Raw genomic sequence first — 26288 nt, 5'->3', positions numbered from 1 at the left:
TCCTCCTTATCCAGCAGCAGGTTCACCACAGCATTCATGGCTACCATAGTCGCCCCATCTGGCTGACTTCTCTTCTGGGCTTGGAGCAGCATGCAACTGGGAAAATTGCCATGGATATTGCCTATCTGGACTCCAGCAAAGCCTTTGATACAGTTCCACATAAAGAACTGATAGATAAGTTAGTGAAGATTGGACTTAATCCCTGGATAGTTCAGTGGATTTGCAGCTGGCTGAAGCGTAGACATCAGAGGGTTGTTGTTAATGGTGAGTATTCTGAGCAGAGCCTGGTTACAAGCAGTGTGCCACAAGGGCCTGTTCTGGGTCCCATTCTTTTTAATATCTTTGTGAGTGACATAGAGGAAGGTTTGATAGGGAAGGTTTGCTTATTTGCTCTAAAGGGTGCAATAGGGTTGATATTCCTGGAGGTGTCTGTAATATGACAAATGATTTAACTTTACTAGATAAGTGGTCAAAGCAATGGAAACTGCGGTTTAATATTTCCAAATGTAAAATAATGCACTTGGGCAAAAGGAATCCTCAATCTGAGTATTGTATTGGCAGTTCTGTGCTAGCAAAAACTTCAGAAGAGAAGGATTTAGGGGTAGTGATTTCTGACAGTCTCAAAATGGGTGAACAGTGCAGTCAGGCGGTAGGGAAAGCGACTAGAATATTATTTTACTGACAGAGTAGTAGATGCTTGGAACAAACTTTCAGTAGACGTGGTTGGTAAATCCACTGTAAAATCCGCCCCAAGAAAGACAGTAGGCCTGGTACTCGTTAACAGTCTTTATTTGCAGAACTCAACAGCAACTTCATTAACTAACTAACAACAATAATAACCCAATGGCCATGCCTGGCAGTATTTATACCTTCTGCTGCCAGACTGGTCCAGCCAATCGAGGCTCTGTATTTTCCCGCCTAAGGATAAGATTACATTTCTCAACTGTCCTCTGGACACAACATCCACAGTAACTGAATTTAAACATGCCTGGGATAAACATATATCCATCCTAAGATAAAATACAGGAAATATTATAAAGGCAGACTAGATGGACCAGGAGGTCTTATTCTGCCATCAGTCTTCTATGTTTCTATGCTTCTAAAACACTCCCCATCCGGGGGAATCAATCAAGTGGGGCCACGCATGTTCCCTGGGGTCACCCGCACCCCTCCTAGTATCGCTCCACCCACCTGGGGGCGCGCCCCACTCTTTGAGAAACACTGCCCCAGTGCGCAAACCTCTTTGTTGTGCTGGGATGCAAGGGGAGAAGTAGAAATGCCAGTGCAGCAGATTTAATCTCAGAATGGCAAAGCCGGCCCTGCCTTCTTAATTCTCCGCTCCCTCCTTGGAGCCTGGGAGCACATCGCCCTGAGCTCAAGGAGGCTGCGCCGGCAACCACAAACACAACCTATGCTCTGCGCCTTGGCTGTTCTCCTGCCCATTTCTTGCATCTAATGGTTTCATTTCACCCCCTCTGTTTACCTGTTGGCATTCCATGCCTGTGGGTTCTGTAGTTCTGTACGTAAGATCAGATCAGTAATGGGTGGTTGCAGGGCCGCCATCAGGAATTTTATTTATTTATTTATTTTATTTATTCAATTTTTATGCCGCCCTTCTCCTTAGACTCAGGGCGGCTTACAACATGTTAGCAATAGCACTTTTTAACAGAGCTAGGCTATTGCCCCCACAATCCGGGTCATTTTACCCACCTCGGAAGGATGGAAGACTGAGTCAACCTTGAGCCAGTGATGAGATTTGAACTGCTGACCTTAAGATCTACAGTCAGCTTCAGTGGCCTGCAGTACAGCACTCTACCTGCTGCGCCACCCTGGCTCCTTTTTGGGGCCCCATACAGCCTAAGTGTCTGCCCCCCCACCATTTTAAAACTACTGCCCCCCCAAATCCCGTGCCATGCCCACCATGGCCACACACCCAAGGCAAGCTCTCCCCCGGCCCTCTGAGGTCAAACACAGCCCTAATGTGGCCCTCAATGAAATTGAGTTTGACACCCCTAGCCTAGAGGCTAAATCCTATGAACAAGGGCTAATGGAACGAGTATGTTTAGCTCAACAAATAGAAAACTGAGGGGGAATATAATAGTAGTTTCCCAATTTTTAAAGGGCTGCCACAGAGCAGATGGCATTTATTTATTCTCCATGCCACCTGAAGGTAGTACAGGAAGCAATGGGCGGAACCTCACCAAGAGGAAATGCAATCTGGAAATAAGGAAAAACTTGGGACTGGGCGGCATAGAATTAATTAATTAATTAATTAATTAATTAATCCCTTCTTTTTTATTAAAAGAAATTAATAATTAAAAAAACCCAAAATCCATTACTATTAAAATTAAAACAACCAGCAAAACTATTAATAAAAACAGTTGAGGGCTGGGGGGGGGTTTCTGTTTTTATTTAAATGCTTTTACCATATGCTTTAAATCAAGAGTCACTTCTCTCTCTGTTTCTCTCTCTTTCCTGTCATTCTCTGCCTCAATCATTTTCTCATTTCTCTTTTTTTCTCCCCTTTGTTCTATCATTTCTCTCTCTCTTCCTTCCACTCTTCTCTCTCTCTCTTCCTTCCTCTCTCATCTCTCTTTCTTTCTTTCTCTTTCTCTCTCTTGCTTTCTTCCTCTCTCTCACTCTCTTCCTTCCTCTCTCATCTCTTTCTTTCATTCTTTCTTTCTCTCTCTCTCTTTATCTTGCTTTCTTCCTCTCTCTCACTCTCTTCCTTCCTCTTTCATCTCTTTCTTTCTTCCTCTTTCTCTATCTTGCTTTCTTCCTCTCTCTCACTCTCTTCCTTCCTCTCTCATCTCTCTCTCTCTCTTTCTTTCTTTCTCTTTCTCTATCTCTCCCCCTCTTGCTCTCTCTCTCTTTTTCTCACTTTCCCTCTCATTTTCTTTCTCTCTCTTGCTTTCTCTCACTCTCTCACTCTTTCTCTCTTGCTATCTCTTTCTCTCCCCCCTCTTTCTCTCTCTCTCTCTCTTTCTCCCTTTCTGCTCTGTCGCTTTCACTCTCTCTAGTTCTCCGGAGGCTGGCAAAAGTGATTTTCAATGTCGGGTGCGCGGGCTGGCGCGCGCTCTCCCCATCCCCCTGCCAGCCCGCCCGGAACATTCAAAGTAATGTTTGGCGAAGGTTTTTCTTACTTTGAATGTTCCGGGCGGGCTGGCAGGGGGATGGGGAGAGCGCATGCCAGCCCGCGTGCCCGGCATTGAAAATCACCTTCACTGGCCCCCGCTGTGAGAATGCCTGGCCCGCCTCTCCTGCAGCCCCCTCGCTGAGAGCCCGGGACAAAAGCGCTCTCGGCGAAGGTGGGAAGCGGAGGAGAAAGAGAGGCGGAGCAGGCGGGTGGGTGGGCAGCGGCGAGTAGCCAGGGGTGCGAGGGGGGTAGAGGCGCGGGGAGCGGGGGCGGCCACGGCTCCATGCGCGCCCTTGGAAAAGGGTGCTCGGGGGGGGCGTTTTGGGGTGCGCTGGTGCAGACGTGCACAGCCTACAGCACTGAACGGTGCTGGGCACAATGACTGCTGCGGGCGCCAGGGGGCCGGCATACGGTTGTGGGCCAAAACCGCCCCCCCCCCATTTTTCAATTTGGCCGGGCCCCTGACGCCAGTACCAGTAATACTGGCCTATCAGCGGCCCTGGGTGGTTGGTTGATTGATTGATTGACTGATTATTATTTCTTTATTTCTTTGTTTCTTTGTTTGATTTTTAATGCCGCCCTTCTCCTTAGACTCAGGGCGGCTTGCAACATGTTAGCAATAGCACTTTTTAACAGAGCCGGCATATTGCCCCCACAATCCGCGTCCTCATTTTACCCACCTCGGAAGGATGGAAGGCTGAGTCAACCTTGAGCCGGTTATGAGATTTGAACCGCTGACCTGCAGATCTACAGTCAGTTTCAGTGGCCTGCAGTACTGCACTCTACCTGCTGCGCCACCCTGGCTACCACGGGTTGCAGCCGCTACGGCTGGGATCAGGATTCCAGTAGCGGAAATTGAGATGTGCATGCATCTCTGCACCCTCAATGTGTGCATGCGCACACCCGCATAAGATTTGGCTTCTCCGCATGTGCAGCAAGAGAAATCTCGTGGGAGGACGCTCTTGTGAGTGAGATTTTGTGGCGACTTCTTTGCTTCCATTCATGTGCAGAAGCAAAAACCCACCAAAAATCAACAAAACCTCACATGCAACAGCATCCTCGCTTGAGATTTCTCTTGCTGCGCATGCGAAGGAGCCAAATCTTGTGCGGGCATGTGCATGCACACATCGGGGGTTCAGAGATGCATGTGCATCTCAATTTCCGCTACCGGGATCCCGATCCCAGCTGTAGCGGCTGCAACCTATTACTGATCCGGTATGCTACCAGTACGCTCTCTGGGATCTTTGCAGGTGCGTGTGCTCCGATGTGTGCCTGTGTGCACCTGTGCTGGATTTGGCTTCTGCACATGCACAACAAACAAAGCGAGGGCGCTCGTGCGTGAGGTTTTGTGGCAATTTCTTTGCTTCCACGCATGTGCAGAAGCAAAAACCCACCAAAAATCGGTGAAATCTTACATGTAACAGCATCCTCGTGTGAGATTTCTCTTTCTGCGCATGTGGAGGAGCCAAATCTTGTGCAGCCATGTGCATGCACACATCAGGGACACAGATGCATGCACATCTCAATTTCTGCTACCGGGATCCCGATCACAGCCGATTACAACCCATTACTGTACCAGTATGCTCTCCAGGATCTTCGCAGGCACGTGCACTCCGATGCCTGCCTGCGCATGCCCGCCCTGGATTTGGCTTCTGCACATGGGCAGCAAGCAAAGCAAGGACGTTCTAGTGCGTGAGATTTTGTGGTGATTTTTTTGCTTCCACACATGTGCAGAAGCAAAAAACCACAGAAAATCAGCAAAATCTTACACGCAACAGCATCCTCACACGAGATTTTGCTTGCTCCGCATGTGCAGAAGCCAAATCCGGCATGGGCGCAGACAGGCATGCTTTGGGGCGCATGAACCTGCGTCGATCCCGGAGAGCATACCAGACTCCCGCCTGCATGGGAGATAGGATAGGAGGGACAAGTCGCCACTACTGGTTCGCCCGAACTGGTCCAAATCGGCTGAATACCACATCTGCTGTGTCTTCTTGCAAGCATCTCTGCCTGGACCTTTGCAAGTATTTAAACCTCTCGGGTAAAATGATTTCTGGTAAAAATGCTAACTTTTGGCGTTTGAAGGCCATCACTCTGCATGGAGAGGTCCCACTCACTCAGTGCCAGGAACTGCCATCTCCATGTTTCCTTATCGTTTGCTCTTCCTGACAGCAATCCTTGGCTGGAAAAAAAAGTGTGTGAATCTGCTTGCTGGGTCTTGTCTCCCAAGGGAGCCCTAGGGGGCCAGGTGTGGAGTGACAGACATGATGGATCAAGGAAAAGTCCTCAGGTGCTCTAAGCAACTTCCTCAGAGGCACGGAGGGAGAATAATGATGTAAGAATTATTCTCCCCTCCAGCAGGAATTGAGGATCCTTTTTTCCCCTTCTTGGAAGGGTAGATATTCCCCCAGGCTGACATTCTGATCTTTGTTAGGAAACAAAGCTTGGAATCAACATCTCTCTTTCTCTGAAAGGAAACAAGTGGGAAAGCCGAGATCCTTTAGGCAAAACTCTGATTGAAAATAATAGAATTCTTTATTGGCCAAGTGTGATTGGCCATACAAGGAATTTGTCTTTGGTGCATATGCACTCAGCGTACATAAAAGAAAAAGATACATTTGTCAAGAATCATGAGGTACAACATTTAATTATTATAGGAGTCAAATAAGCAGTGAGGAAAAATCAATGTTAATAAAAATCTTAAGGGTACAAGCAAAACGATGCAGTCATACAGTCTTAAGTGGGAGAAAATGTGTGATAGGAATGATGAGAAAAACTAGTAGTAATAGTAGTGCAGACTTAGTAAATATACTGCTCAAAAAAAAAAATAAAGGGAACATTCAAATAACACAACCTAGTTCTGAATGAATGAAATATTCTCATTGAATACTTTGTTCCGTACAAAGTTGAATGTGCACAACAGCATGTGAAATTTAATGTCAATTAGTGTTGCTTCCTAAGTGGACAGTTTGATTTCATAGAAGTTTGATTCACTTGGAGCTATATTGTATTGGTTAAGTGTTCCCTTTATTTTTTTGAGCAGTGTAGTTTGACAATGTTGAGGAAATTATTTGTTTAGCAGAGTGATGGCGTTCGGGGAAAAACTGTTCTTGTGTCTAGTTGTCTTGATGTGCAGTGCTCTGTAGTGACGTTTTGAGGGTAGGAGTTAAAACAGTTTATGTCCAGGATGCGAGGGGTCAGTAAATATTTTCACCGCCCTCTTTTTGAACTGTGCCGTATACAGATCCTTAATGGAAGCTATTGAACGGCCCACAAGAAGAACAATATGGCAGCCAAGGTCCGATCACCATTTCAAATCCCCATGCCAGATCATGTTTATATTTGCATCAGATGAGGAAACTGCTAAATGACAATCCTTACAGTGTTTTCACACATCTCACACATAGAGACCTTCCAATTTCTAGGTTCTATAATATCTCAAGGCCCCAAATGGTCACCTAACATCAAAAATGTCATCAAAAAATGTTCTTTCTGTGCCAACTCAAGAAGCTCAAACTGCCCAAGCAGCTGCTGATCCAGTTCTAAGGATGAATCTGTCATCTGCACCTCTAGAATTGCCTTGTTTGGTTCTGCAACCCAACAAGACCGACACAAACTTCAGAAGATAATTAGAACTGCAGAAAAAACAATTGTTGCCAACCTGCCTTCCATTTAGGACCTGTATTTATTTATTTGTTTGTTTTGTCAAGTATATATTAGTGGTATACAAAGATATAACAATATTTATATACAGGATACTAGTAAAAGAAAAACATTAGTAGTAAAAGAGAAACATTAGGACAGGGGACAGAAGGCACGCCAGTGAACTTATGCACATGTCTTACTGACCTCTTAGAAATCGGGAAAGGTCAACTGGATAATCTAAGGGTAAAATTTTGAGGGTTAGGTGATGAGGGTAAAGTTTTGAGGGTTAGGTGATGAGTCAGGTAAGTGAGTTCCATGCATCAACTAGGTTACTAAAGTCGTATTTCCTGCAGTTGAGTTTTGAGCGGTTTACTTTAAGTTTGTTTCTGCTGTGTGCCCGTGTGTTGTTATGGTTGAAGCTGAAGTAGTCGTTGACAGGAAGGACGTTGTAGCAGATGATTTTATGGGCTACGCTTAGGTTGGGTTTAAGGTGACGTAGTTCTAAGCTTTCTAAACCTAGGAGTGTAAGTCTAGTTGCGTAGGGTATTCTGTTGCGATTGGAGAAGTGGAGGGCTCTTCTAGTGAACTTCTAGTAAACTTGGTTCTTCATAACCCCAGAGAACTGGTGTTATTTAATCTGTCTCGTGCTCACAGGTTTGTCAATGTTTGTTTCTCTGAACGATTACGGTTACGGCAATATCTCTTAACTTTACGTAAGTCTGTTTTCTTTCCTAAACAATTTTTCTTCCTTCCTCATTTGCATCTCGCATATCAAAGACTCTGGGTGGTTTCCAGAGGCATCTTTTGATCCCAGCAAGAGTAATTAAGACCTCGGCTTTTTTTTCTCTTCAAATCGGTGAGGCAAGGTCGTGACACGCCCTGTGCTGTGGTTGGAGTGAGGCTTACGAGAAGATCCTGCTATTGAACAGGAGAGATTACAGAGACTTGTTTCCACGCATGGAGGAGTTTGCGTTGGGGAAACCAGACGGCAGGAAGGTTGCGTTGCCAACGCTTGCCTGACATAACCGCAAACACCAAAGGGCCGTGTTGCAAATGTTTGCAAAACCGTGAGAATTGTTGCCAAGGGAGGCCATCCAGGTTGTCTTTGCGGGGTCGAGGAGACAGGTGAAATAGATCTATGCTAGTCTCCCTTTATTTTTTTGTCGGTAAACATAAATTTAACACCTGTTCAATACTTCACGGCGTGTTCAGGTTCTTTCCCAATTCTTTTTGTGGCAAAGATTTGTTTTATTTTTTCACTCCAAACATGTGCAAATTTACATACCATCAATCCTAAATTACATTACACTAATTCATCTTTTTAAATTCAGTATTCATAATCCATCAGGTGCTGCCTCTTTTACATTTGACATCTGGACAAAAAATAATTACTCAAATTTCTTATATGCATTTAAAAAACTATTACCTAATACACTTTTTTGGCTGCTTCTCTAATCAGATTTAGGCCAGTGATGGCAAACCTATGGCACGGGTGCCACTGGTGGCACGTGGAGCCATATCTGCTGGCACGTGAGCCATTGCCCTAGCTCATCTCCAACGTGCATGTGTGTGCGAGCCAGCTGATTTTTGGCTTCCAGAGAGCCTCCTGGTAGATGCGGGAGGGTGCTTTTACCTTCTCCTGGTTCCAGGGAAGCCTTTGGAGCCTGGGGAGGGTAAAACACGAGCCTAATGGGCCCATCAGGAGTTGGGAAGCAGGCCGTTTCCAGCCTCCAGAGGGCCTCCGGGGGGGCAGGGAGAGCTGTTGTCACCTCCCCAGGCATTAAATTATAGATGTGGGCAGTCACGCATGCGTGATAGCATGCACGCACACTCTTTCAGCAAGAAAAAAAGTTGCGACATCCCTGATTTAGGCCACAGTGCTTCAGTCTTCTCCATTTATCCTTAATAGCCTTTTCATGTATATTTCTTAATCCCACTTTTATAATACTTGCCCTTTACCAAAAAAAATAAACCAAAAAACCATAACTAAATCCTACATTTTATCTGTTACTGAGAACAAGTTTATATCAATTTGAGGGGGAAAGTCTGAATAATTTATCATATATGTCCCAATAACCCCAATTAATGAAAGTTCCTTTTGGTAGGTAAGCTAAAAAAGAAAAGAAAAAAGGGAGACCCAATTCTTTTTGAACCACTGGACAACATCGGTGGTCTTGCAAAGAAACAAATCAGGCCGGTGCCTTATCAGGATGTGTCAAAATGTCAGAGCGACTTCAGCTGGCAGACGGGACTCTGTCGAGAGCCAAGGAGTAGCACAACAAAGGATCCGAGTTCCACGCTGCAGTGGTGATTAATACTTGATTCCATTGAGGGCCGCATCAGGGTTGTGTTTGACCTCGGGGATCCAGGGTGGGCGTGGTCATCATGATGTCACTCATGTTGGGGGGGGCACCTGTGGTGGCTTGAGCACACTGCCAGTGAAAATGGATTCCCAAGCTCCATCTTCAACTGTGACGACCTCCTGCAACCCTCTGCCGGCGAAAGTGGAATTCAGGAGCCACAACATGCAGCCCTTGCGAGCTCTGTTTTCAGCTGTGTCGGCCTCCTGCAACCCCCTGCCAGTGAAAACAGAGCTTGGCAGGGGTGAACGTGTAGCCCTTGCGAGCTCCGTTTTCGGCTGGGACACCTGTTTTTTTGCTGGCAGAAGCACCACAGGCCGATCCTTCGTTTCTTCCAGGGCGGCCCCGTAGGCCAGATCAAAACCTCCCGCAGGCCTTGAGCTTGACACCCCTGCTCTGCTCTGCTGCCTTTGCAGAAGTGAGGGAGTAGCTCCGCGGACGGCTGTCCTTGCCCCACCCAGATACTCCCCAAGGGAGCCACACCAAGGTGGCGTTGACTCATCCGGCTGATGGTCTCCAAAGAGGATTTACGCAGCATTGCTTTGCAACCCATGGTTACATCCATCCTAGTTGGTCAAATATGCTCACCTGTCTAATTGTCTCTCCCTGTCCTGCTCAGTTTCTTTTTCTGAGGGGGTTTCGCAGGTCAGGAGCTTCAAAAGGGTCCCTCATCACAGGAAAGGTAGTTGGAGATATCGCCAAAAGCTGCAAACCTGGTTCTGCTCAGGCAGGAAATCCTTTTCCTAGAAAGAGTTTAGCTCTTTAGTTTAGGCCCATTTGGCCTGTTTTTCACCCTCCACAGGCTCCGGAGGCTTTCCCGAAGCCAGCAATATGCAAAAAATGGCCTACTGGAAATCCAGAGGCTTCAGTGAGTCCTATGTGCATGCGTGGGAGAGCAGCATGGGAGGAGATAATTGCATTATGGGTGTGGGCATGTGTGCATGTACTGTTGTGAGCACACCTTTTTGGCACCCAAGCAAAAAAAGGTTCACCATCACTGCCTTATACCATTTCAGACAAAAGCCTGTCCAATTGTTTTTTTAAAACCTGCAGTGATGAAGCACCCACAACTTCTGTAGGCAACTTCTGTTCCACTGGTTAATCGTCCTCATAATCAAATCATCTTGGTTGCTCTTCTCTGCACTTTTCCTAGAGTTTCAACATCTGTTTTTATAGCGTGGTGACCAAAACTGGATGCAGTATTTTAGGTGTAGTCTTACTAAGGCTTTATAGAATGGTATTAGTACCTCTCTTGATCTAGTTTGTATCCCTCTGTTGATGCAGCCTAGAACTGTGTTGGCTTTTTTGGCTGCTGCTGCACACTGCTGGCTCCTATTTAACTGGTTGTCCACTAAGTCTCCAAGATCCCTCTCACAGTTAACTGCTATTAAGCCTGGTTTCACCCAGTTGGCAATGTGTACTTTTGGCTTTTCTTGCCTAAGGGGTTATTTCCTAAGGGGCTATTACTTTTCTCTACGTTGAATTCCATTTTGTTACATAGGGCCCAAGTTTTGTGTCTGTTGAGATCCATCATCCAACATGTTGGCTATTCCTGCCAGCTTCGTATCGTTACACAAATTTGCTAATTCTATTTATTTATTTTATTATTATTTATATTTATTCTATTATTATTATTATTATTATTATTATTATTATTATTATTATTTCTATTAATAATTTGCTTCTATTCCCTCATCTAAGTTGTTGTAAATCTCCATCGATTGAGATTTTCAGAAATGTTATTAGGCGCCGTGTAGTAGTTTCTGACCAGATTTCCACCTAGGTAAATGTCGATTTTGGTAGCTAGAATGATTGTAAGTCAAGCTGAGGATGGTACGACGTGTCTTCAATTGCCTCCTTGGTGGATTTGAGCAATTTTCTTCCACCTGAATTGTGGGCGACGCATTTCACATTGCTGGTCCTGTACCTTAATACAGGAAAGCCAAGCTGACTTGCCCTTGTTGCTCATCCGACTTTCCTCCTCCACACCAAAATTTTACAAGTTTTTAGGGTATGAAGTCACTCTTTGGAGGGGGGAGAAGCCGGTCTGTGAATCACTTTAAATGTGAAGCCACTTGTGGATCTCTCCTGTAACGTGCGACAACTTGTCTCCTGCCGTCAGGGATGCCACATCCCGTTCTGCACATAGCGTGTCCTTCTCGGTAGGAAGAAATGTGCAAATGTGCACAAAGAGACTCCACCCAAAATATTTTGGGCCCGCCTATAAAATGGCCTCTTGCAAGGACACTTCCTTTTTAGCTTGAGTTTGGTCAAGGCGCAGTGGATCTCTGCTGGGAGGTAACATCAAACAGGTAAAGTAACAGGTAGTTCTTGACTTGTAACCAGTATTGGGTTGCTCCTGGTGCAGTTGATGCCATCGCACCGGTAGTGAAAATGGAGCGGTGTGTGCAGCTCCGATTGATTGGCGGGTGGGCAGGCACCTCCGAGCGAGATTTGGCCTCTGACCATGTGCAGGAAGTCAAATCTTGTGAGAGAACACACACGTGTGAGATATTTTGGCAATTTTTAGCAATTTTTTGCTTCTGTGCATGCATGGAGTAAAGAAAATTGCCGAAAATTGCTGAATCTCATGACCGCATGCATTCTCTCACAAGATTTTGCTTCCTACACATGAGCAGAAGCCAAATCTCACTCAGGAGTGCGCGCCCACCTGCCGGTCACCTGGAGCTGCGTGCATAACTGCACCAGTAGCGCCAATTAGCAGGAAACCCTGCCATCCTTGTAACCATTCATTTAGTGACTGATCCAAGTTACAACATGTGATTAAAAATATTTTCTTCCCTCAGTTTTTCTTCCCCCACAAACAGCTCTGGAAAAAACTCTGACAGGATCGGGGGGGGGGTTTCACACTTTAACAACTGTTGCAGCATTCTCCATGGTCACATGATCAAATTTAAGGTACTTGCCAACCGGTTCATATTTATGACAGGTTCCCATGTCCCAAGTTGATCTGGTGATCTGCTTTTGTGACCATCTGGTGAGCTAACTCCACGCGGAAGCCAGATTTGCTTAAAACTGAGGTAAAAAAAAAATGGGCGAAACTCATTTAATGACCGTCTTACTTAGCCACAGAAATGTTAGGCTCCACAGCGGTTGTAATTCGAGGACTACCTCCATTGGCTTTAGATGATGAAACCAACGTGAACCGAGGCATATTTTTCTCAAGCGGGCCGGGATGCAAGGGTTGTTCACTCAGACAGTTTTCAAACTCAGTCTCTTCCCAGACCATCTCTTTGGTGCTGTTTAAAAAATTTTCAATAGGAAAATTGAATCCGACTTAAAAATATGGACGCCACAGCAAACAACAATAACAACAACAACCAACCCAACATTTTTTTTTTCTATCTATCTGGGTCTGAAATGGCTGAGTTGAGATGAATTCTGAGGCATTCTTGGGAGAAGGTCTTTTGGGGTGATCATGGCTTGGCCACAAATTATTGCCGAATGATGGGCACCTCAGCATAAACTGACCCTCAGTATGGCTAATCTGGGCAGTGAATAGAACGGCAATGGAATGGAACGGAACAGAACAGAATGATGATGTTTGTCTATCGTGCTCGAAGAGGACCTTGATATCTAACGGGTTGTGGGCTGTGCACGATGTGTCCACAGGTGGCTGGTAAGGCCACGTATTGGGCAGACATGTGTTGGCACCATTGTTGCAGCATTTACAGTTCTGCTCGTTTCTCTTCTGCTGTGAATGCTCTTCTGGCCTTGGATGTCTGGCAACCTTGGTGGATCTTGGATCCACCAAGAGAAGAGAAGAGAAGAGAAGAGAAGAATTAGAATTAGAATAGAATTAGATTTTTTAATTGGTCAAGTGTAATTGGACACACAAGGAATATGCATAAGTTCGCCAAGAATCATAAGATAGAACATTTAATGCTTGTCATAGGGTACAACTAAGCTATCAAACCATACTGTTGTTATGAACCAGTCAATATAAATTGTAAGGATACAAGCAACTAGGTTAGAGTCATACAGTCACTAGTGGGAGGAGATGGGTGATAGGAACAATGAGAAGATTAATAGTAGTGCAGCCTTAGTGAATAGTTTGTCAGTGTTGAGGGACAGTGTTCAAGGTTGACTCAGCCTGCCATCCTTCCGTGGTGGGTCAAATGAAGACCCAGATTGTTCGGGGCAATAGGCTGATTCTGTAAACCGCTTAGAGGGGGCTGTAAAAGCACTATGAAGTGGTATATAAGTCTAAGAGTTATTGGTGTTCCTATTTGTTTAGAAGACTGATGGCATTTGGTAAAAACCTGTTCTTGTGTCTATTTGTCTTCGTGAGAATTTTATGCAAAACTATATGAAAAAGAACATGTTATGTTACAAGAAATAGAGGTTAAAGAAAGGCTGAATGAGGAAGAAAGACAAATGTTAAATGCAAATATAACAAGGGATGAAATAATTAAAGTGGTAAAAGGGTTAAAACCCAGTAAAGCACCAGGCCCCGATGGATTTACAGGTGAATATTATAAAATGTATATAGAAATTCTATTACCGCATTTGGAGAAACTGTATAACAATATCCTCATAACATTAGATGTTCCACAAACATGGAAGGTGTCTGAAATTGTAACAATTCCTAAACCAGGTTGAGACTTAAAAGAACCAGGTTCCTACCGCCCAATTAGTCTGCTAAATCAAGATTATAAAATTTTTATGAAAATTTTAGCAAATAGGTTGGAAAATATATTGCCAAGGATAATTGGGAAAGACCAGTATGGTTTTATAAAAGGGAGAAGAATATATGAGCCAATTAGAAATATAGTGAATGTGCTGCACCATGCTACCAAAACTAAAAGGAAAATGGGATTACTAAAGTTAGACGTTTACAAAGCTTTTGACAAAATAAATCATGAGTATTTGTTCCAATTATGCAATAGTTTGAATATGGAGAAAGGGTTTTGTCAAATAATAAAAGAAATATATAAGGACAATATAGCCTACGTCAGAGTGAACGGAAATAGAACGGAGAAGATAGGAATAAATAATGGGACTAAGCAGGGATGTCCCCTATCCCCGATGCTTTTTGCAATGGCAATTGAAACATTGGCAAATAAAATTAGAAAAGATATACAATGGAAGGGATATCAACTAGGAAGTATGGAATTAAAATTAAATTTATTTGCAGACGATGCTATAATAATTACAGAAACACCAATAGATATGATTAAAAGAATGATCATAATACTTCAGAAGTTTAAAAACCAATCAGGGTTAAGAGTGAATATGGAAAAATCAGAAATCATTTGTTTAAATACAGGGCCTAAAGAGCAAATTGAAATACGGAAGGTATCGGGTTTAAAACTGGGTAGCAAGAAAATGAAATATTTAGGAGTATGGTTATCAAAGAATCTGGAAAAAATGGTGGAATTTAATTATAATTTAATATGGAAAAAAATTCAGAAACAAATTAAGAACTGGAAAAATAAAAATTTGAGATGATTGGCTAAAGTAAGAGCTTTAAAGATGATGATTATCCCCAAAATGCTATATATTTTACAGATAATGCATGGAACCTTCCCAATAAGAAAGATAAGAGAATGGGACACCAAATTGAATGTGTGGATAGAAGGTAATAAAAGACCAAGGATTTAAAAAAAATGGCTGATAGTAACGGAGGACGAGGGAGGCTGGGGAAATCCAAGCTTGGAGTATTATAGGGACGCATATCATATTGATAGGCTAATGGAATTACAATTATTAGAGAAAAAACCATGCGTAAAATTAGAGAAAGAAATTAATGATATTAAGGATCAGGAATTATTATTTAGGAAATGGAATAAGGTAGAAATAAATAGACTATTAGACCCTACTAAAGCGATAATATAGAGTTGGATGAAATGGCAAGATAAATGGAAAATGACAAACTCTAAATTAGCAACGCTACATGTGATAAATACAAAGAAAGAAAGTAACCTCACAAAGATAATATGGGAACTAAGGAGGAAAGGTATACAGAGAATAGAACAGTTATATGAAAGGGACGGAAGAATTAATAGAAATGAAATAGAGAGGTGCCTGGGACAACAAAACTGGTTACAAATCAATGCGATAAACACATATTTAAGTAAAAGGGAAAATAAAGAAATACTTATGAGACAAGAAATAAATTTAGAAAAGATACTAAGGGATAAGTGTAAGAATATAAAAGCACAAACAGGTAACATATATAGAGAATTATTACAAGCGGAAGAACAAGTAGTAAAAGGACTGACGAGATATTGGCAGGACGAATTAGAAATTGATGAATGGGATAGGGAAGGTATAATTGAAAATATTAAAAAAATTAAAAACACAAGAATAAGAGAGATGAGAAGAAAAATACTACATAAATGGTATTATACACCACTACAATTAGCAGGTTTTCAAACAACGAAGAAAGGAAATTGTTGGCATGGGTGCAAGGAAAAAGGAGTATTTATGCATATGTTTTGGGAATGTAATAAAGTTCAAAAATTCTGGAAACAAATACAAATGGAAGTGAATAAAATTACGAATGGTAATTGGAAAATAACTAAGGAAGCAGCATTATTGATAAAAAACAGTGAGGTAAAAGAATACGAAGAAATCAAAATTGCAGCGATAGAAAGTGCCCAGGCAACTATAGTGCTTGGGTGGAAAGATGACAATAAATGGACGATAAAAAATTGGTGCAAATACATGGCGGATCACATTCACTATGAAATTATGGAAATTAGACTACATAATTATAATGAAGGAAAATTAGCAGCAACAATGAGGCGGTGGGAGAAGGTTAAAAATTATATATTAACAACATCAGTAAGCGATGCAAATGTAAGAAATAAAATTCAATCACTCTATAAAGAATGAACAATGTAACCCAGAGACAAAGCAAATGAAGGATACAAAATGGATTCTTCCCTGGTGAAGGGATTTTTTTTTCTGTATGGTGATGGTACACTTTATGCTTTCTGTTTTGTTTTTTTGTAAATTTTTTAAAAAATCAATAAAAATATATTTAAAAAAAATATTTGTCTTGGTGAGCAGTGCTATATAGCATCGTTTTGAGGGTAGGAGTTGAAACAGTTTATGTCCAGAATGTGAGGGGTCAGTAGCTATTTTCGCGACCCTCTTTTTGATTCATGCAGTGAACAAGTCCTCAATAGAAGACAGGTTGGCAGTAATTGAGTCGTTTCGAGAAGGTGCGGCATAGAAATCTAATAAATAAATAATAAAAGAAATAAATTGTTTTGTCTGCAGTTCTGATTATCCTCTGAAGTCTGTTTCTCTAATTGCTTCGTTGCAGAACCAAACCAGACAGTTATAGAGGTGCAGATGACAGACTCATTTATTCCTCGATAGAATTCAATTACTGTAGGAAAAGGCCCAAGTCCCCTTCTTCCATGGGATCCCGTCAATGGGGGGGGTCTTTTTCTGGGCCTCCCAGGCCTTCCCCAGCCATCTAGCCTGTGCCGCAAAGTACTGCATGGGAAGAAAGACTTCGCCAAAAGCCCTGAGCCGGGCGCACCTTTGGCAGGAACAAACAATTAAGCATAATTGCTCCATGAGGCCTCACGCCTGTTTAGATAACACCTGTCATTGTGCCAGGTGGACACGCCCTTCCTGGTTAATTATTTCAGCAGACGGGGACCAGCCCAGGTGTCTTCGAGGTATGTGGGCCTGGATGACGCTGGGAATATGCACAGGGCAGGTACTGCCTGCGCCAAGCCCAGGCGGTACCTGTCTTTGGGAACCGGGGTGAACCCAGACTCCCACCTGGGGTGAACAGGAGAGGCGTCTTTTGGTGAGGTTCCTCCCACTACCCGGTCGCGCCACCCCACAGAGCCGCTGGGTGGTTTGCGATTTGCGGGAATCCAAACTCGGTTTATTCTGCAAGTTATGAGCTGGTGTGGAAGGTGAGGTGATCCTGTCGCTCTGTCTACCGGGCCCAGAAACCAGGGTTTGAATAGGGGACCGTTTCCCTAAGATCAAGAATTGGGTACACCAATTGTCCAAACACGGAAAAGACCAGAGGGAGGTGCATGATTGACACCGGGGGGGGGGGGTCATTTCTACTCCTGTCAGATACTGTCTATATCCAGTGAAGGGCTACCAAAAATGTTACTACCACACTGTGGGCGTGGCTTATGCAGGATGCCCTGCATTTTCTTTCAACATCTTTTAGTACAAATTGGGTGCTTTGGGGTGGAGCTCCATTTTTGTTACCCCACTGTGTTCCTCCCCATCCGGGCAGTAGCCCACCCCTGTCTATATCAGGGGTCTCTAACCTTGCCAACTTTAACCCTGGCTTTAATGGCAGGCCAGGGGGCCGTGAATACTACCATCTTTCACAGCCAAATTGTATCGATTGGATAGATATGTGTGTTAGGTTGATTGGATTGAGTTGTAAGTTTGTATAATTTATTTATTAATTGGACTTTTACGCTGCCCATCTCTGAGGACTCGGGGCAGGATTATAATGGGATTTGATTGTTTATAATTTTAGTGTTTCGAATTTCAATATTGACTTCTTTCTATTATTATTATTGTTGTTGTTGTTAATTAATTAATTAATTAATTGGATTTCTATTCCCCCCCCCCCCGAGGACTCTGGGCAGCTTACAACATATAGTAGGTTACAATAAATTAAATCCAATTAAATTAAAAATTACATAAACTGTCTAAAATCCCTAGTTATATTAAAATCAATCACACCCATTCGTACAGCAACCCTACAATCATTCATTGGCCAGGGGCTAAGGTCTAATCAGCCCAAGCCTGGCAGCGTAAATGAGTTTTAAGCCTCTTGCAGAAGGAAGAAGGGTGGGGGCAGTGCAAATCTGTAGGGGGAGCTGATTCCAGAAGGGCTCTTCCCATGGACTCCACCAAGCAATATTGTCTAGTTGACGGGACCTGGAGAAGGCTTACTCTGTGGGACCTAACCGGTCGCTGGGACTTATGCAGCAGAAGGCGGTCCCACAGGCAATCTGGCCCGATGCCATGTAGGGCTTTATAGCTCATTACCAATACTGTACTTTGAATTGTGTCCAGAAACCAATCGGCAACCAATGCAGTCCGTGCAGTATTGTATTGTTGTAAGCTGCCCTGAGTCCTAAGGGATTGGGCAGCATAGAAGTCAAATAAATAAATAAGCCCTCTCGGACTTCAACTCCCACAATTTTCCAGCCTGGCGGGGGAATTCTGGAAGTTGAAGTCTTCCAGGCTTAAAGTTGGCAAGGTTGGAGATCCGCCTGGTCTATATAAAACGAAGCAGCATGAACCGCTGTACCAAGACAAGCAGACTTTCGATCAATGGCACAACCGGTGTTTTCTTCAGGCCCTGCACAAAGACACACCCCCCATTGTGTAGGCTTCGTACCAAAGAGGCAGCGCCTCTCTTCCTCACAAGGATGCCTCTGTACAATGGGGAGAGAGGGCACAAACAAGATAAGGGACTGGCAGGACGGGTAGTGCTCCCTTAGCAAAGGCACCAAGGGGAAGATGATGGGACGGGCAGGCGGAAATTGACAAAAGACGCCCAGGGCTCAGGTGGAGATGCCTTCGCACAGGGCCAGGCCTGCCAGAAGAAGCCGCAGGGATCAAGAGAATCTTTGTTTTGAAGGGAAAACACACTATTAGCATTTTCCAATGCAAGTGTTTAAAAAAATTAAAGATTTTAAAAAAAGAAGACAAAGAGAGATGGGTGGGAAAATGGATCCACAAATTAATTGTCCTCTTAGTCCTTCCCATCCCTGTTTAATGTTTTTCTCCCCAAATGCATAAATCATTTTTTTTTGGCAGAAAAAACAATTGCTACCAACCTACCTTTCATTGAGGACCTGTATACTGCACGAGTCAAAAACAGGGCGGTGAAAATATTGACTAACCCCTATTGATATAAATTGACATAAACTGTTTCAACTCCTACCCTGAAAATGACACTTTAGGGCACTGTACACCAAGACAACTAGACACAAGAACAGCCCCCCCCCCCCGAACACCATCACTCTGCTAAACAAATAATTCCCTCACCACTATTAAACCATTCACTAAGACTGCATTACTACTACTATTAGTCTTCTCATGTTCCTATCACCCATCTCCTCCCACTTGTCACTGTATGACTGTAACTTGTTGCTTCTATCCTTGCAATTTATAATGACTGGTTCCTAATATGTTCTGATTGCTTATTTGTAGCCAGACTATCATTAAGTGTTGTAATTTATGATTCTTGACAAACTTATTTTTTCTTTTATATACACTGAGAGCATCTGCACCAAAGACAAATACCTTGTGTGTCCAATCACACGGCCAATAAAAATTCTATTCCATTCCATTCTATTTTTCCCCTATATGCAAAAAGTCAATACTATATATGCCTTTTTAAAAAATGATCCTATAATTCCCCCCCCCCCCGGCCAACAGCGGAGGATAGCACTGCTTTCTTTTTCCCAATATTGATACTGTTCTGCCAGCGTGTGCCACACACCCTTAATTACAGGTTAATTAATCCAAGCAGACACACACACAGAATATAATGGAAATAAATGTTCTTTATCAACAGAAGAGAAGAAAAAACTCACTTTTAAACTTCAAAGGGATTTCTTGTACAAACAAGGCACACTTGGAATACAATCCAAGAACGATGTCCCATAATAAATCCAATTACTAACCCAGTAACTGGAATTGGCTCACAGCTACTGTTGTCCAAACGCTGATAAACACACTACAATGATTTTTAGTCCATAGTCCGGAAATCCTAACAAAGTCTTGAATACAGCAAGGCATGGTCTTGACAAACTACGATCAGATACTCTTCCACAACAGCTAAGCCAGCACGCTGCTATTTTATCAGCAGCTCTAATTACTGGAGCCCCACCCAACCACAGGTGGCCGCTCTTATCTCCTGTAATATGTCTTAAGTTGTTCTCTCCTATGCATAGCTGTACGCATGCGTGGGTCTGTCATATGTTCCTCATCTGAATCCAAAGAAGGAAGATCGATCTCCTCCTGGGTTGTCAGCCAAGCCCCCCACTTCCATCCCACCCACAATTCCTTCGTCATCGGATAATTCAGTAGCTGACTCTGTCGGGAGCAAAACAGGCCTGTGAAATGTGGATGTTTCCCCCACATCCACCTCCACATTCCTTGGGGCAGGAGCTGGGCCAGAGCTAACCACAACAGATACCTGCCAATGTTGCGATAGGAACAGGGTTTAAAAATATGCACGTTGCAGATTCTGAGGCCCTTGCACACATAGCAACCCATGCCACGTTCATTTACATCGGTGTTTCTCAACCACTGCATCTTTAAGATGGGTGGACTTCAACTCCCAGAATGCCTCAGCCAGCAAAGATTTCTGGGAGTTGAAGTTCCTCTTAAGGCTACAGAGATAGGAAAGAGTGGGGGGAGGGGAAACAATGGACCCGATTGGTTCTTTCTGGCTCAGCTTCTGGCAAGCCAACCTGATCCATCCTCAAAGCCTGGCATCAGGTGGACAAATTACCCCTTCCTTCCCCTTCTATCGCTGGGCTCCTTTTTCCAAGGAGCATCCCAAGCACCCCTTGACATTCCAACCAACAAGCCTGCTGGGAAATGTAGTTTAGTCCCATGTAGAGGACTACAAATTCTCTGATTACCAAACACTCACCACCACCCACGCTGGGGGATTCTGGGGGCTGAAGTCTCTTACTTGGCATCTGTCCTTCTCCCCCCCCCCCCCCGAGGCATAATTTAATCTAGAGGTCTTCAAACCTGACTGCTTTAAGACTTGTGGACTTGAACTCTCAGAATTATCTAGTCAGCATAGCATAGCATTGTATTCAGGGGTAGGCAAAGTAGGCTCTTCTATGACCTGTAGACTTCAATTCCCAGAATTTTTCAGCCATCATAGCACAGCATGGCATAATCAAAGGTAGGCAAAGTTGGCTCTTCTATGATTTTGGACTTCTCTTTATTCCCCAGGGCACCAGAGGGCCGGACGAGGAACAATGGTTGGAAGCTGACCAAGGAGAGATTCAACCTGGAAATAAGGAAGAACTTCCTGACGGTCAGAGCGATCAACCAATGGAACTGCCTGCCAGGGGAGGTGGTGAACTCCCCAACTCTGGACACCTTCAAGAGGAGATTGGACTTCTATTTGGCTCGGGTGCTGTAGGGTTTCCTGCTCAGGCAGGGGGTTGGACTCGATGACCTAACGGTCCTTTTCAACTCTATTAATAAATAAATAAATAAATTTCCGAGGCAATCATGCTAGCTCAGGAATTCTGGGAGTTGAAGTCCACAAGTCTTAAAAGTGGCCAAGTTTGAAGATCTCTGGCGTTAAATGGATTGTTTCATTCAAAGAGGAAAAAATGGGTTATATTCTTTTTTGGATATCGCTTCTGGATAAATTCCGGGAGTTGGAAGCCCATCCGTCAGAAAAATTGTCAAGTTTTAGGATTTATAATGGAAAATCAAAAATTTAAAACAATTAAAAAGCGACCTCCTTTTATTTCTCCTCTCCCACTTCTCCCCCCCCCTGCGTCCAGACAGAGATAGACCGGCCCTAACCGTCCCGAGCCTGCGCACTGCCCCTCGGCGCACGTGCAGGGGCGTGGCCCTCGGGGGAAGGGCGTGTCCTCAAACCCCGCCCCCCACCCCGCAAGCTGCGTCTTCGGCGGTCCGAGCGCGGGCGCGCCTCATTCGCCGGTGGGCGCGCGAGCTGTGCGCAGAGTTGCGCGCGGCAAGCCGGTGGTGCGGCGGCGGCGGCTTTCGGGAAAAGCCGCGATGATGCTGGGCGACCCCCACCCGGCCTTGGAGGAGCCTCCGCCGGCGGCGGCCTCGTCGGCCCTGCGGAGCGAGCTGGGCTCGCACCTTCACCTGCTGAAGGGCCTGAACGTGCGCTTCCGCTGCTTCCTGGCTAAGGTGCACGAGCTGGAACGCCGCAACCGCCTGCTGGAGAAGCAGCTGCAGGCCGCCCAGCTGGGCGAGCGGGAGCACCGGCTCCGCTACCGCCGCTTCCCCCGCCACCAGGCCGTGCAGACCGACCCGGAGCCGCCCGGAGCCCCTGCCTCGGCGGCGGCGGCTGCTGCCTCTGCTTCTCCTGCTGCTTCATCCTCATCTTCCTCCTCCTCGGCTTCTTCCTACGGCCGCCTGCCCGGCACCATCTGGAGCTACACGCAGGTGCGCCGGACGGGCGGAGGCGGCCTGGAGACCTTGCAAGGGCCCGGCGTCTCGTGGGTCCACCCGGACGGCGTGGGCGTCCAGATCGACACCATCACGCCCGAGATCCGCGCCCTCTACAACGTCTTGGCCAAAGTCAAGCGCGAGAGGGACGACTACAAGGGCAGGTGAGTGAGGGGGGGGGCGGTGCGCCGCGTGGCCTTTCCCTCAAAGGTGGGGGTGGGGTGGGGGGGTGGAAGGAAGCCTTACGTCGATGGAACCGGGATGATGGATCGCTGCGTGGCCTCCTTTCCCTCGAGGGGTGGGTGGAAGGAAGCCTTATATCGATGGAAGGGGAGTAGGTGGATCAATGCGTGGCCTCCTTTCCCTTGAAGGGGTGGGTAGAAGGAAGTCTTACATGGATGGAATTGGGGTGGTGGATTGCTGCGTGGCCTCCTTTCCCTTAAGGGGGGGATGGAAGGAAGCTTTACATCGGGTGGTGGATCGCTGCTAGGACTCCTTTTCCTGCACTGGCGGATGGGGGGGGAGGGGGAAGGAAGGGAGCCTCCTCCCCCCCCTTCCTCCCTCCTTCCCACCAGCCTGAGATGGTGATGGGGTCCCCTGTTGGGCTCCCAATAGGTTGGAGATCGCTGCTGGTTGGCCTCCTTTCCTTCCTCTGAATTGAAGTGGGTGCGTAGGCAAGCCAAATAGCCTCCTTGCCTTTCCTGCCTGGCAAAAAATTTGGAGATGTGTTAGGTAGCAAGTCCTTGGGGTCGAGGATCCCTGGTTGGTCGCCTTTCCAGCTCTGGATTGGAGGGGGGATTTGGAGGGGCACTAGGGATGAAGTCCTTGGAATAAAGGATCACTGGTGGGTCTCTTTTCTGCTTGTGAGGGAGAAGGGAGAGAGCCCCTCTTTTCATCCTGGGTTGGTGGCGATTCCCAATTGGGGATCTATAAAAGTCAGAAATCGCTGCTTGGCCTCCTTTCCTGCCTTAGATTGAGGGGTTTGATTAATTTTAGGGTTAGAGCCTCTGCCTGGCAAGAGATGTGCCCCCAATGAGGCATCCTGGGATCAAGGATTGCTGCTTGGCCTCCTTTCCAGGGTGGGAAGGGGAAAGGACAGGGAGCCCCACCTTCCTTTCCTGGGTGGCAAGTGAAGATGGTGTGTGCCTGTGATCATTAAATCAGGCATCCCTGCCTGTAGTAGAGAGATAGTCCCCTGAATCCGGGACCGCCGCTTGGCCACTTTTCCCCATGGCAGGAGGCTAGTAGGGAAAAGGAGGCCAGGAAAGCAGGTGAAAGTTGGGGAGGCGGTCCCTGTAAGCCCTGTTAGAAGCGCGCACAAGAGAGATCCTTCCTGCAAGGCCCAGGCTACGGGATGGGTTATTTTGGGGGCTGGGTAGATAGGGGATGAGATGGCAGGACTGGGGGGGGGGGAGCATTGCAGTTACTGGGCAAGTGACAGAGACAGGCCTGGTCCCCCCACCTCACCCCACAGAAAAATCGCAGTCCCTGTGGGGCTTAAGGCTGGATAAGATAATGGGGAGTGGAATAAGATAGTGGGGAGTGGGCGAGGCCTGGCAGGAATATCTGGCTGCCTTTTCCCAGGCCCAGAAAGGGGGGGGGAGTATGTAGGGGGGAGGAAAGGAGCTGAAGGGAGGGGGAAGGCTGGGGGGAGGAGGCTGAGGATCATTTGGCTAGCCAGAATAAGAGCAGGGGGGCGCTGAGCAGGATGGAGAGGGGCTTCTAGGCCCGGTAAAAGGCCCCTGCAGTGGCCCCTCCCTGCAGCACCAGGCCCCAAAGGGACTTAGTTGTGTGTGGGGGAGAACGACGCTGAACAGCTAGGGAGGAGGAAGCGTGTCCTTTTCCAGTTCAAGACCCCTTGCAGCCCCCCCAAAAGAGGGGCTGGCAAGAGAGAAGGAAGGAAAATAGAGCTGAAAAGCGGGGGGGGGGGATGGGTGGAAATCACCCCCTTTCTCCATTAGCCACTGCGGTGTGAATTGGCGGAGAGAGAGAGAGAGGAATTAATAGGGAGTTTGCCCCCACCCCTACTAACGGGGCCTGGAGTGAGTGAGGGGAGAAGAAATTCCTTCCCCCCAAAACCTGTCCCTGCTGAGTTTGCAGCTGCAAAGGGACCGTATCATAAATCCAGATTAAAAACCAAGGCGCGACGGAGACATCTGCTTTTCCGCTTGGGCCGTTGAAGCTGCCTTTAAAGCCGCTTCTCTCCGTTTTTCTCTTGGTCAGTCCCACTTTTTTGGGCCGCGCAGTTCAGTGGTGCAGTATTTGGATGGGCGGCACTGCAGGGGGAAAAGGTGGCATGTGATGCCAGGTCAGGCCTCTCTCCTCCCCCCCCCCCCCCCCAGTATGTGTGTGTGTGGACTACGGCTGCACCCATTTTTTCCCCTCTCCGACACACGCGTGTACGATTGTAGGAAAGACCCCCACCACCCGCCTTTCCCTGCTGGCGTTCTCACTCACTGGCCTTTGTTGAAAGTAAGGCTTCCGCCCGCCGTCTAAGAAGGAGGGGAATTTCCTAACACAGGCACACACATATACATACCCCTCACCCCAGCCTTCGAAATCTGGCCCTGTTTCCTCTCCTGCTTTGTGTCAAGCGGGAATGTGTAATTCTCCTCTTAAAACAAGCGGAAAGGAGATTCTATAAATATAATGTCTGGCGTGGGAGGCCTGTGCGATTTCTCGGCGGCTCTTTCTCACACATCCCGAGAATCGGCTTGTTTGTCCTCTTACTCACTCGCATTCCTTCGCTTTTTCTTATTCATGTTGTCATTGTGTGGGTCAAAATCCAGGGCCTGGGCTTGCATCAAACATGGCAGGGTGTGTGTGTGTGTTTAGGGGGTGGGGTGGGGGCTTGATATGTATCTTGGGGGCTGTGGGAACTGACATCTTTCATTCTGGCCTAGACATGATTAGATTGGGATGTTTGATGGTATGACTGTAGAGCAGTGTTTCCCAACCTTGGCAAGTTGAAGATATTTGGATTTCAACTCTCAGAATTCTGGGAGTTGAAGTCCAAATATCTTCAACTTGCCAAGGTTGGGAAACACTACTGTAGAGATAATGTTTAAAGGGTTTTTATATTATTATTAATTAAGACAACTAGACACAAAAACAGTCCCCCCCCAGAATGCCATCACTCTGCTAAACAAATAATTCCCTCAATACTGTCAAACTATTTACTAAGCCTGCACTACTATTACTACTAGTTTTCTTTTTAAAAAAAAAATTATTTTCAACCCGTATCCATACAAATGACAATTTATATACCTGACATACGGTACATATTGCAAATAGTACATTAGCCCATATTTTCCATTTCTATATCCTTATTTTCTTACTACTAGTTTTTTTCCTTATCGTTCCTATCACCCATCTACTCCCACTTATGACTGCATGACTGTAACTTGTGGCTTGTATCCTTAAGATTTTTATTTCATATTGATGGTTTCCTCATTGCTTATTTGACCCCATGACAATCATTGTGTTTTACCTCATGATTCTTGACAAATGTATATTTTCTTTTATGTACACTGAGAGCATCTGCACCAAAGATAAATTCCTTGTGTGTCCAATCACACTTGGCCAATAAAGAATTCTATTCTATTCTATTCTAGCCCAGTCCAATCCATTCCATTCTAGTCTATTCTAGTCTAAAATTGTTGTATTTGAATCATTTTATATTGTTTTTATTTGTGTTGTAAGCCGCCCTGGGTCCTTCGGGCGGCATACAAAATCTAATTAAGTAAATAGTAAATAAATATCCATAGCCAAAGATGAGGTGGCTCTTCTCATTCAGGTAAAGCAAAACTTCGACTTTCGCGAACAGCTTCTACGATTCCTTCAATGGTATCCTGGGACCTCCCCCCCCCCCAGGGGCTGCCGGCTCTTCCACCCTCTGAAGGGTCTCCCCCCACCCCCTTTCTTCAGACTCGCGCTCTCTCTCGGTCTGGACCCCCCTCCCTCTGGATTTCGGTCCCGCCGTAACCCCA

The 26288-nt window shown here is 45.6% G+C and overlaps 1 protein-coding gene across 2 annotated transcripts in view; it reads left to right on the top strand.

Moving 5' to 3' along the window:
• Positions 1 to 21740: 21740 nt before the first annotated feature.
• The window catches only part of IFFO2 (intermediate filament family orphan 2), a 49374-nt gene continuing 44826 nt past the window's right edge, over positions 21741 to 26288 (top strand). Inside the window, exon 1 of one of the 2 annotated variants that reach the window (XM_070759461.1) lies at positions 21741 to 22463. In XM_070759461.1, the coding sequence (XP_070615562.1) occupies positions 21901 to 22463 (563 nt within the window). In that variant the 5' untranslated portion in view covers positions 21741 to 21900. The remainder of the gene's footprint in view (positions 22464 to 26288) is intronic. The other variant, XM_070759462.1, reaches the window with a different exon arrangement.

Source organism: Erythrolamprus reginae, chromosome 8 (genome assembly GCF_031021105.1).
Source record: "Erythrolamprus reginae isolate rEryReg1 chromosome 8, rEryReg1.hap1, whole genome shotgun sequence".
Classification (NCBI taxonomy): Eukaryota; Metazoa; Chordata; class Lepidosauria; order Squamata; family Dipsadidae; genus Erythrolamprus; species Erythrolamprus reginae.
Note: the sequence above shows the minus strand (reverse complement) of the source record. Positions and strands in the feature narration are given on the sequence as shown.